Raw genomic sequence first — 11,932 nt, forward strand, 5'->3', positions numbered from 1 at the left:
GTGGCATTTCCCGCCAGCTGGGCTTGTACCCATCAGCAGGGGTGTGTGGCTGCGGTGGGGACAGCAGGGGCCCTGGGCTCCGTGGTATCCACTTGGGCAGAGTTTAACAGCTTAGATGGGAGCGCAGGCACCTCCCAGGGACCAGGAGCCCACAGCCTTAGCGGCCGTCTGCCACGTAAATTGGGTCCTCTTGGCATTTCTTGTCTGTTCCTGGGATTTATCCCTTAGAAGACATTGAAGGGGTCATTCCAGGAAGAGCTACCCATGGCTGTCCTCTGTGGACATGGGGTCTGTCTGCCTTTGGGAACGGACCTTGCATTCCTAATTCGTTTTGAGAGGGCTAGGCACGGTATCCAGTTCCTACTGCATGTGGGGTTTTCAGATGAATTAAATGGTTAAGAAAGGAATGTATTTTTTCTAAATTGTGGTTGACATAGCATTTAAAAAGCTTCAAACAATTTTGATAATTCCTGCCTTGCAATTCCCTGCCAGCTGTTTTTATACAGAGGACTTCCTAATGACTTTGGTAGTTTTTAAAATGGTTCCTGTCAAAAGAATATTTAAAATATGAGTCTTTCTCCTCTCCGTTCTTGATTCATACATCTCCCTTGGGGACAAAGACTAAAATCTATTTCAATAGCGACTTCCTTTTTTCCTGGCAAGAGTATCTGCTTGCTATTGTTGGGTCTGGCGGTTGATTTGATTTTTTTAGTATACGTATTACACTGTGAAGTGTGTTTTGGAAACGGAATTACTGGAAAATGGAAACAAGATCACAGTGGGAACGAAAACTGATGTCCTGTGGAGTTCACGCCTGGAGCCGCAGTGGCCTTGGATGTTTGTGTTTTTAAAAACATACTAGTGTTTCCCACGTTTTCAGAAAAGCAGTGTGGCACGTGGACTTTGTTATGAACTTATTTCAAATCATCTCTTCCAGGGTTCTTGGACCAGCAGTGACCTTCAAAGTGAGCGCCAATGTCCAAAACATGACCACTGCGGATGTGCAGAAGGCCACAGGTGAGGCTCCTTCCATGCACACACGTACACACACACACACGTGCGTGCGCTCACACACACGCACGCACACAGCCAGGGCAGAGAGGGCCTGACAGTACATATATGGAGCAACCCGAAAGGAAGCTCACGGTTTCCATGGAAAGCTGGCGTGTCCTGCAGGGGAGGGGCAGTTGGTGGTCCGTGGGCACCATCTGGGACGTCACTGCTGGAGAGGGGCAGGACCGCCCTGATACATGGAACTGGCTCAGACAGAAGGCAGGACACACAGGGCTGCGTGTCACCGAGAGCAAGTGCGGCTTTTGGAAAAGCAAGATTTACTGTTTGTAGTAACCCCACTGTGTGCAGAGCACCTGCAATTTTGCTTCGAGGTTTTCATTTTGTACCAGACCAGGAGCACAAACCGGCCCTGCTCCCGTCTGGTGGGCAGAGATGCCGCGTGGGATCTGGAAGATTCCCATAAAAACCGGCCGACTTCCAGATGGTCTCAGCGTTCACAGCCCAGGGTTCTGGGCGTTGTGAATCACACGTTTTTGAGATGTACTTACCGATAGAGCTTGAGTGATCTTTGTGATGTGATTAAAATGGTCGTTGAGGGAAAAAGACAAAGCTTCACTCACCAGAGCCTTGAGGAGCAGAATGGGTGGACGTGACGTTTGCGTTTTCCTCAACCTGATGTTTCTTTTTTTTAGCTAGTTGAAAACTCTTACAGAGCAAATTGTTTAATCTTCCTGCCTAGTACAAAAAGTCCAGGAAGCGTCACAGAACTTCAGCCCCAGGTTTTCTGTGTGAGGCCCGCTCCGCAGGCAGGGCGCTGGCATTCTGTAATCGCTGATAAAGTGGGTGGAGCGGCCGACCCAGCCGCGCACACGACTCTTGGTTTTAGTGAACCCTTTATGTTGCTGAGTCTGTGAACTATTTTCTGCTTAAATGTGTGCCTTTTTTTCCCAGTGTAAAATGCAGCAGGATACTGTGGTTCATTTCAGGATTTCAATATTTAGTTCTCATTGATGGAAGCGCCACTGTACTGGCACCTGTAAACTTGAAGTTTCTTTTTCTGGTGCGAGTAATCAAGGCACGGGGCAGCCGCCTTGTTCTGTGGGTGGAATGAATCTCTGGTCCTGTCTGCTTTGGTTGCTTTTGGTTTCGCTTATGGGATGTCCTTGTGCCCTCAGTGACTCCTTTGCTCTAGCTGGTGATTTGGGGGGCTGAGGATTTGTGGTCTAAATACAATTGTTTGCAAAGTGTGCCAAACTTCTGCAGTCTGATTTAAGCTTTGTGGAGATTTGAATCCGCAGTCTTCATTTTGCCGCCATGCTTTGCTGTGAGGCCCGTGAAGCTGGGGTGCAACTCGGCAAAGCAGCCCACTGTGCTCCCTCCAGCTGCGCGGCCCAGCGCAAGAAGCTAGCGGCTTCTACGTCAAACACTGCACACAGGAAGGAGTGAGGGTCCCAGCCATGGTGTCTGTGCCTGCTCCCCCCACAGCCTGTTTCTCTTGCACCAGCTCCCCGTCAGACGTGATTATTGAGCATATTTAAGACCAAATTGGCGATCAGATTTTGTGCAGACATGCACCGACGGTCACTGCAGGACTGATGGTTTCTCCAGCACGGGGGAGCGGTGCCACTAGAGTTAGGTTTGCTGGACTCACGGATGCTAGGAATGGCCATCTTGTTATCTTTTTAAAAATCGTCAGGACATACTCCCAGTCAGGGGCCTCTGGTTTATGTTACGGCTTTCTAGGGAAAATGAGGTTGATTATTTGAAAGCTAGTTTCTCGGTCATTTCGAGTGTTCATGTTATTTAGCAAAGTGCTGCAGCACGGGGGAGTCACACATGAAATGTGGGTTTGGGTCTCATGTCAACAACTTTCTAAACACCTGCATTTGCTCACTGGCACCAGTGCATCCATGGTAAGTCCCGTGGCTGAGCGAGTCAGGATGTTTCTTGCTTGTCATATGTGTGCAAAATTGTTTACACTCATGTATGATTTTTAAAGAATTAGTTTTTAAATATTTTGAATAGTTCTGTGGTGTTGTGGATGTGCCATAATTCTATGATGTATAAGGAAAGATTGGCCGGGCCCAGTGGCTCATGCCTGTAATCCCAGCATGTTGGGAGGCTAGGCTGGGCCAATCACTTGAGGTTGGGAGTTTGAGAGCAGCCTGACCAACATGGTGAAACCCCATCTCTGCTAAAAATCCCAAAAAGAAATGTAGCTGGGTGTGGTGGCATGAACCTGTAATCTCAGTTACTCGGGAGGCTGAGGTGGGAGAAGTGCTTGAACCCAAGAGGCGGAGGTTGCAGTGAGCCACGATTGCACCACGGAACTCCGGCCTGGGCCACAGAGGGAGACCCTGTCTCAAAAAAAAAAAAAAAAGAAAAAGATTATAAAAAAGAATGTGTGACCATGAGTCAGGGGGCGAACATGCCCCTGTGTGGTGGTGCCCGTCAGCCTCGGGCGAGCGCTTGGCATGGTGAAGAGGGGCTTCTCACCGAGAGACATTTCAGATGAGACGTAGACAGGCTGACGTGAGAGCAGGGAAGAGTTCCAACCTCGAAAGGAGTTTCTTGTGATCTCAAGTTATAAAACATGACGTGGAATCCTAATAGTGTTGGCACAAACACCTTCCGGTGATGGCAGACACACTCGGAAGAACAAGTCCTGTTGCCTGTGTTTGTCACCAGCATGCGGAACTCCAGATCCGCTGCTGAGGCTGCTGGGTGCTGCATGCACCTGCCAGCTGCCTGGAGCCCAGCGGCTGCCTGGGCCTGGTTCCCCCACGGGCCTGTGGACCCGAGGCTGCTGACATCTCCTGCTGTTATTGATGCAAGAGACGCCACCCTGGCAGCAGAACTCAAAAGGCATTCATTTTGCTAATTTTATACAGAATGATACAAAACGTCATGAATCTGAGTGTAATTAATCCCACATTAGTCCCCATTAAACGTCATGTGGATTTGATGCCGAATGAGGAGAGCAGCCGCTTTTCATTACTCAGAGTCTCTGCTTCACCCTGGGCGATGCTTTTCCGGGAATTCTGCTAATTTATGGACCTTGGGCATGAGCACGGGTATTAGTGAATATTAAAAATAAGTGGGTTTTGGTCAAGGAGGCACTTACTGTACCGCAGAGTCCATAGCAGTGACGGGGAGCCACTGTGAATCTCCACGGCTCAGCCGTCCAGTCTAACTGGCAGAACAGAAAAACCCTTTCTACTCTTTACTTCCTTGGTAGTTTCTTCTTAAATACTGTATTTCTGATTAATCTTTGTATTGCTCCTTTCAAAGAAAAGGTAAGGGGTCTTTCTTCAGAAACAGTGTTTGCTTTGGCTGGCTCCCAGTCTTCCAAGATCCCCACTGGTGACCTGTGGGGCTGCCCGTGGTTTGCCGCTTTGTTGCCGGGAATCCCCTCATGTGCTCAGCCGAGTTCAGGCTGTGTCTTCAAACTTCCCTCTGGGGTGCCACAGAGGGTGTGTTTCCCACCCTCAGCCTGCGTGGTGGGGGTGTGGCTCATGGGGGGCTCCTGTGTTGACCCCATGTGGTGGGATGAGGCTCATGGGGTCTCCCGTCCTGAGCAGCTTCCCTCCGTGTGACCTCAGTGTCCTCCACCTGACAGCCTCTAAGACACGGCATCCAGCCGCCCTCGTTTCTCAGCCTGGGAGGGCGCCCTGTGTCATTCAGTAGCAGCACCTCCGTGACCTTCCGTGACATCCTCCTGCTTCCACCTGCTGAGCGTCGGAGCAGGGTCTCCTCTGTTGTGCTGCTCTCCGTGTTTTGTGTCTCACATGTAGGGTGTCCACGTGGAGGCAGACGCTCCCCTCCTCTCTCCTGAACCTCCCTTGAATCCCGGCTCAGAAATGGACTCTGTGCCAATGGCTGGACCCCGCAGCCTGCAGTGTTCGGGGTTAGTCAGAGGCCTCTCTGCTGGAGCGAGGGCTGCCCAGGCTTCTGGCTTCTGGGTAAAGCAGACAAAACATGTTTATTTTGAAAAGTGTAATGGTGAAGTGAAGCGAATTCCTCTGTGACACATACTTACCACCCAGCCAGCCTTCACTGTCGACCCCAGGCAGGCATCAGCACTCCACGGTTGGGTCCACCCTGTGCAGAGTCTGTCCCCAGCAAAGCGTCGCACCTCCCGACGGTGGTGTCACTCTGGAAGTCAGCGGCCCCCGCCTGGTGCTGGGGATGTTCAGACCGGAGCTCTCTGGGGCACTGAATGCCACGTCTGGGAGGTCAGGGTAGGGCTTAGACAAAGCTCCACAGGGAAGATGGCTTTGGGCAGAGCATCGGGACTACTGTGGGTCTCGGGGGCTGACGGAGAGAGGAATGTGATTGGTGTAGCCTGGGTGTGGAGTCCAGTGCCAAGGACACACCAGGAAGAGGCTGGCAAGGTAGAATTCAGAATCAGACTTCATAGTGTGGGAACCTCGTCTTCAGCACCCACTAACAAGGACTTGGGCCTGAATTTCGCTGCAGCTGGTCAAATCAGCTCTGCTGATGTAGACACAGGCAGGGTGGCCACAGGGGAGGGGGAGGGGTGCCTCCCTCAGCATTGGTCCACAAGCAGCAGACGTCTGTCATCTGACTCCCCCACACCCAGTCCCCACAGAGGCCATGTGGGGTGGAGCTGCATGCTGGTCACCAGCGTGGGGGGGCCCAAAGCCATCCACGCCTCCCACACCCACTCTCCACAGAGGCCACGTGGGGTGGAGCCGTGTGCTGGTCACCAGCGGGGGATCCCAAAGCCATCCACGCTCCCACACACCCATTCCCCACAGAGGCCATGCAGGGTGGAGCTGCCTGCTGGTGGGGCCCAAAGCCATCCACTCTCCCACACACCCCTCCCCACGGAGGCCACGTGGGGTGGAGCTGCATGCTGGTGGGGTCCATCCACGCTCATGATTAAGACATTGGAACAAGAGGAAATCCTGAGCCATGAGAGTGGAAAGGAAGTTACACTCTAATTGGAAATGAAGGAGGATGCTTTGGAAATGCTCAAAAAAGCCACTTGCTGAGAAAATTGTCCCCATGTGCAGGTGAATGAGACACCTGTCAAACTGATGAAAGTGACTTCAGGGACCCGCACTCTCCTAGGAGGGTCTTCCGGGGACGTGATCCCGGTGTTCCCCTTCACCCGACCTCCAGGGCACAGCTGAGGAAACAGCACCGAGCAGTGGGGCTGGAGGGGTGGCCTGGGCAGCCTGGCCTGGGGTTCCGGGTTCCTCTGCGTGTGGGCCGCTGTGTCACATGCTCAGTGGAGTTGAGCTGCTGCCCAGGATCAGCACGTGCTGGGGGTGCCGGGGCCTTGGCTGCGGCTGGTGCAGTGCTCACACTCATCCTGCCGCTCTGCAGCCACTAGGTGGAGGATCCACAGCTCGCCCTGCTGAGGCGAGGCTGAGGGTGGGCCAGGGAGATGCTGGGGAGACACGCCACGCTCTCCTCCTGCTCTTGGAGCATTCCTGACTCACGGCACCTTACAGAAACAGGCAACGGGGAGTAACTAAAAAGAGGAGCCTCCGGGAGAAAAGACAAAGGAGTGGTGGGTGCACATGGGTGCGTGTGGGCGCGCGTGGGTGCGCGTGGGTGCATGTGGGCGCGCGTGGGAAGGGTGGGCGCGTGTGGGTGCGCGTGGGCAGGTGGGCGCGCGTGGGTGCATGTGGGCGCGCGTGGGAAGCGTGGGCGCGTGTGGGTGCGCGTGGGCAGGTGGGCGCGCGTGGGACAGGTGGGCTGGGGGCCTGGGGGTCTGCACTGCTGCCCCACAGGCTCAGTGCACAGGGCCCATCACCTGCTGGACCTGCTGTGTGGTCGGGGGCGCCACAGTGTGTGAACTGGAGGCTTTAGGGAATAGGAGACGGTAGGAGCTGCACCCCATTACTCCGTTCTGAACAGCCATGTAATTACTTCTGGCATTTTGACAAGCACTTGCAGGAGTGGAGCTCGGGGCTGGCAGCACCAGCACCTGTGCTGATCTAACCTGCTGCAAGGACAGAGGTCACCCATGGCTCCGTAATTACAAGTCCCAAAAGCCGCCTTCCTCCTGGCTTTATCCTGAGCACACACGGCGCCATGGTAGAAAGTAATTGCTTTGCTGTCATTTCTAGTGCTGCCCACGTGGAGCTCCAGGAGCAACGCTGGGGACTCTCGGGGAGGCTGCCAAACTAGGTGCTGGGAAACCGTCAAGCTCAACTGTCATTTTTCCGCTTTCATTTTTATGCTGAGGGGGTTTATGGGAGCAGCTCATTCTCACCTGCAAATGAGCCAGTGGTGCTGATCCCGCTGGCCAAGGGTGGCACCCGGCCTCCCTCCAACTCATTGCCAGGGAGAGCAGGTTCCATTTTGTCTCACACGTTTATTTAGAAGTCACACCCTGAGCAGGGAGAAGGGCCCCTGGGGCGTCCAGCTTTTTTCCCACCTCGGGAGCTACGTTGGCACATCCGCTGTGTGGGGCTGACCAGGGCTGGCTGCACCACAGGTGGTGCACGGGAAGCGCGTCTTCACATCCACTGCGTGGGGCTGACTGTCACAGGCGGTGCTCAGGAGCCACGTCGGCACGTCCACTGCACGGGACTGACCACCACAGGTGGTGCTTGGGAGCCACGTCGGCACGTCCACTGCGCAGGGCTGACCGCCACAGGTGATACACGGGAGCCACAGGCAGTCACCCCTAGTTGCCTGGGGTTGGGGGGCAGCCTAGACAAACACCCATAGAAATGCAGCCAAGAACTTTATGTGCCAAAACTTGTAAAACCCACTTCTGAAACACACGAGTAAGTTTTGAGTGCACACAGGATCCTCTGTAGACTTCCACAAAATGTATAGGGACTTCCATGGCTAGAGGACCTGTTAGAGACACTGAATCACGCCACCTCCCTGCACCCTCTGATGCTGAGGAGGCTGCTGAGGGGCTCTCACCTCCTCTCCACGGATTGCCCAGCCTCCCAGCTGAGGGATGGCAGGGAAGCCTCTCATGCAGGTGCCCAGCACATTGGGGCAGCAAGGCGTGGAGGCTGCGGCACCATGACCCCTCACCCGAGGCTGGAAGTGAGCAGGGTTAGTGCCCAGGGAGCTCCCACAGTACGGGACAGATGGGAGCTGGAGGAGCACCCAAGCCCCCCACCCTCCAGTGACTCTGAGGACGCTCTGCTCATCTCCCTGAGCTGCTGCATGGCCCGTGCTGTTCCCACAGCATCACTGCTCAATTCCCTTCACTTCCTGCTCCCCCCGTCTCCCTGCTGTGTCCCCCAACATAAGCTCTGCCCGCAAATCTTTATTTCAGGCTGGCTTCTGGGGAAACCGACCTAAGGAGGACTCTGGCCTGCAGTGCCATGACCAGACATGTGTGGGAGGGTCAGTCTGCCTGCCGCCTCGAGAGCACATCACGGCAGCTGGGCTGTGAGGGAGGGAAGCAAGAGCGGGGTCTGGGAGGGGTGCTTCAGCCAACCTGGTGGGGAAGGACCTCGGGACACGCCTGGGAGCTGCCCTGACATGGTGAATGATCTTGGGGCAGTGCTCGGGGCCATCTTGGCTAGGAATGGCTGGAGGCAGCACTTGCGGTCATCCTGATGGGGAATGGTCTTAGCCTGGGACAGGTGACGGCCGTGGCCTGGGATGGGTGACAGCCGTGGCCTGGGATGGTGACAGGGTGGGAGCTTAGATTCTGGATATGGCTAAGATTGAGCTGACACCATTTGCAGAGGGTGGATAAAGGAGACAGAGGTCAGGACGCCCAGCAACTCGAAGGCTGGGGTTGCCATTAGTGAGATGGGGAGATGGGGAAGCACATTCAGGGGTGCTCAGGGGTTTGTGGGATCAGTTTCACTTCCTCTTAGACGTTCAGGTACTGGCAGTGGGATGTGCAAATCTGTGGGGCAGGGAGAGGCCCCACTGATGTTTCAAATTTGGGAGTGGGCAGTGAGGACCCTGCCGACCTCCCTGGAGGTCACTGCTGGTTGTAGAGAGGGCATGCTCACCTCCCGCCTGCAGACCATCTCCTTTCCTCCCTTTCGGCCTTCTTCAGCTCCCTGAACTCGTCCCCCTTAACCCTCCCTCCCATAAATGCCCTCCAACCGCCTGCTTTGTGCCAGGGCCATGGCTGTGCTCCAGAAAGATGCTGGCTTTTTTTCTCTGGGGAGATGAGGACTCTGTGCGATGAGAGGGACATGGAGGACTGCCCAAACAACAGGGCCCAGACTTAGTCTGAAAAGGCAGGGAGGGCTTCCTGGAGGAACTATCATCTCAAAGGCAAATGGCAGAAATTCTTACTGTTATCAAATGGGACATCACTGCAAAGTCCTCAAGGAGGGCGAGGGAGTCTGGTTTGCCTTTTTAAAAGCTCCTTTGCTTCAGCTTGAGAAACATGGGGTGGAAATGGCAAAGAGGTGCTGGGAAGATGGCTTAGAAGATTCTCGGGCCCCCGGAGGAGCCATGTGGTGGCGTGGCGTGGATGGCACAGGTGAGCAAGCAAGTGACGATGCAGATGAAGACAGCCACGAGTGAGGGTGGTGGTGAGGAACGGTGATGTCAGTGAGGCAGGTGGCGTGGGCGAGGAGGGGGCACTGATGGGGGTGAGGATGGTGAGGGGTGGGTGGCGTGGGCGAGGAGGGGGCACTGATGGGGGTGAGGATGGTGTGGGGCGGGTGGGGTGGGCGAGGAGGGGGCACTGATGGGGATGAGGATGGTGTGAGGCGGGTGGCGTGAGTGAGACTCAAAAAAGGAGCATTGGGAGAGGCAGAAGCCTCCTACCAGTTGCTCTGAGCTGGCTCTGCTGGGTGATCTCGCCCGGTGCATCCTGATTCTGAGGGAGCCTCTGGGCCCACATGGCCTTTGCTACAGTCTGGCTGAGCCCTGCAGAGCTCTGTGACCTCGGAGAAACTCCCTCCTGCCCAGAGCACAGTGTGGCCAGATGTTCCCAGGTGGAAACGGGTCTGGCAGGACCTTCAGCTGCCAGAGAGTGAAATGCAGCAGGAGGCCCTGACCCTGAATGTCAGGAGTGGGGTGCTGCTGGCTGTTTGGGGGTCTGCTCACTTGCGGGTGTCGCCGAGTTTCCTAAGCGTTTCTCTTCCCCGCACATGGGTTTCTCTCTTCACTACCCTGGGTTCCATAGGGTTAGAGGCTGACGGGAGGACGGCAGGATGGCTGGCGGTGCGGTCAGGGCACCTGTGCGCTCCTGTGATGGCCGTGACAGCCCACTGGAGGGGAGCCGTGCTGGGGGGAGCCACGTCTGCCGGCGGAGCTGCCGCTGGGCTGAGGGCCTGGGGATGAGGCCTCGGGCTGTGCTGCAGGAGCCTGCTGTCCGCTTGGCGATTGTTTGCTGAGCGTTGAAGCCCTGGTCCTTCCAAGATGCCAGGCCACTGTGCCTGTTTTTACACCCTTTACTTTTGCCCTTTGTCCATACACAAATGCTGTTTCCGCTTCCTCCCTCCTCTCTGCAGAGAAAGGGTAGTGTCTTTATGCCTGAGTAGAAAGTGGCTCATTTTAAATCAGGGCTGTGTGCTGAGGGTGGCTCGGCATGGTGTTGCTTTGAGGCCTGAAGGAGGAAAACAAGGGGTGCCTGAGGAAGGGGCACTCGGGGCCTCCAGGGAGAGGCCGGTGCGGCCCTGAAGCCAACGCATGGGCCCACAGCCTGCCCGGGCCCTGGAGACGGACTCCGGCTAGCGCACCGGTCCACCACGCTTCCTCCTCCTGCAGCCGCGGCTCACAGGCTGTCTCTGAGCTGAGGGGAGGCCAGTGTCTGCCAGAAGCCCTTCCTGGGAGCTCTTCTACCAATACCGGTTCCCATGGCAACAGAAGCAGGAGGGGCAGAGGAGCAGATGGTGCCGGGCACCCACCTCCTGCAGCAGCTCCTGCTCCAGCGGCGGCCCCGCACTGCCCTGGGTCCCTGGAGGTTGGCCCAGGAGTCCTGCCCTACAGCTGCAACAGGTCACAGGTCTGGCCCATCTCGGGCAGGACACGAGGTTTCTCCTGCTCTGCCATGTGGATGGGCCCCTTGGCCAAGCTCAGGTCTTGAGGCATGAATTGTCCAAATGTGACGACTTGAGAGACGCTGAAAGGCTGAATTATTTGAAAAATTATTTTGCAGCAGCCCATTGGCATCGGAAACTCTCCCCTGACTGCTCCCTATGCTTCGGGTACCCTACAGGGCTAGATAACAGCTGCAGCACATGGCACGAACCCCTCGTTGGCAGGTGATGACCCCTGAGAGTGCACAGGTCATCACACTAGCACGGCGTCAGCTTGGTGCCCCGGGACTTGGGAGAGACGGCTCTCGGTTGGAAGGCAGAGGAGGTTCAGTGAAGGCTCAGGACCGAGAGCTGCCTGGGATGGGTGGGGGTGGGTCCCTGAGCATTTGGGACCAGCATGAGCATTTTCAGCACTTGGGAAAGAGTCACTCAGAAACTCATCTGCTGGGACGTTTGTCTTACCCGCTTACACCCGCCGAGGCCGCTGGGCTCTCAGGCCTTGCCTCTCACTCTTTGCACTTTTCTTTCAAGTGTGGGAATGCCAAAGCTCTGAGGGCCCATTCTTGAAAGTTTACCTGTTGATTCACATGGCAAGGCTGGCCCCCGAGTCCACTGGCACTGTCATCTTTCTTAATAAGGAGGGCACTGCACACCAGCAGGCTCCGACTTATCACCCAGGACGGCATTCTAGGTATTTGCATTATTGGACAGCAGTCCTTGGGTGATGATGAGTAGGTTAAATGCACGCTGGTCAGCAGAACCAGAAGGGTTCAACTGCATGGCAGCTAAATCCCACCGTGAGCAGCTCCATCACCTCCACAGCAGTTAAATCCCACCATGAGCACCCACATCACCTCCACAGCAGTTAAATCCCACCATGAGCACGTCCATCACCTCCACAGCAGTTAAATCCCACCGTGAGCACCCACATCACCTCCACAGCAGTTAAATCCCAC

The 11,932-nt window shown here is 55.6% G+C and overlaps 1 protein-coding gene across 2 annotated transcripts in view; it reads left to right on the forward strand.

The window, feature by feature from the left end:
• Positions 1–11,932, forward strand: part of PTPRN2 (protein tyrosine phosphatase receptor type N2) — a 1,009,572-nt gene that overhangs the window by 481,356 nt on the left and 516,284 nt on the right. For both annotated transcript variants that reach the window (XM_017519415.2, XM_037735320.1), the window contains one exon: positions 938–1,017. In XM_017519415.2, coding sequence (XP_017374904.1) covers positions 938–1,017 — 80 coding nt within the window. The remainder of the gene's footprint in view (positions 1–937; positions 1,018–11,932) is intronic.

Source organism: Cebus imitator, unplaced genomic scaffold (genome assembly GCF_001604975.1).
Source record: "Cebus imitator isolate Cc_AM_T3 unplaced genomic scaffold, Cebus_imitator-1.0 Scaffold20, whole genome shotgun sequence".
In the NCBI taxonomy this organism is placed as follows: domain Eukaryota; kingdom Metazoa; phylum Chordata; class Mammalia; order Primates; family Cebidae; genus Cebus; species Cebus imitator.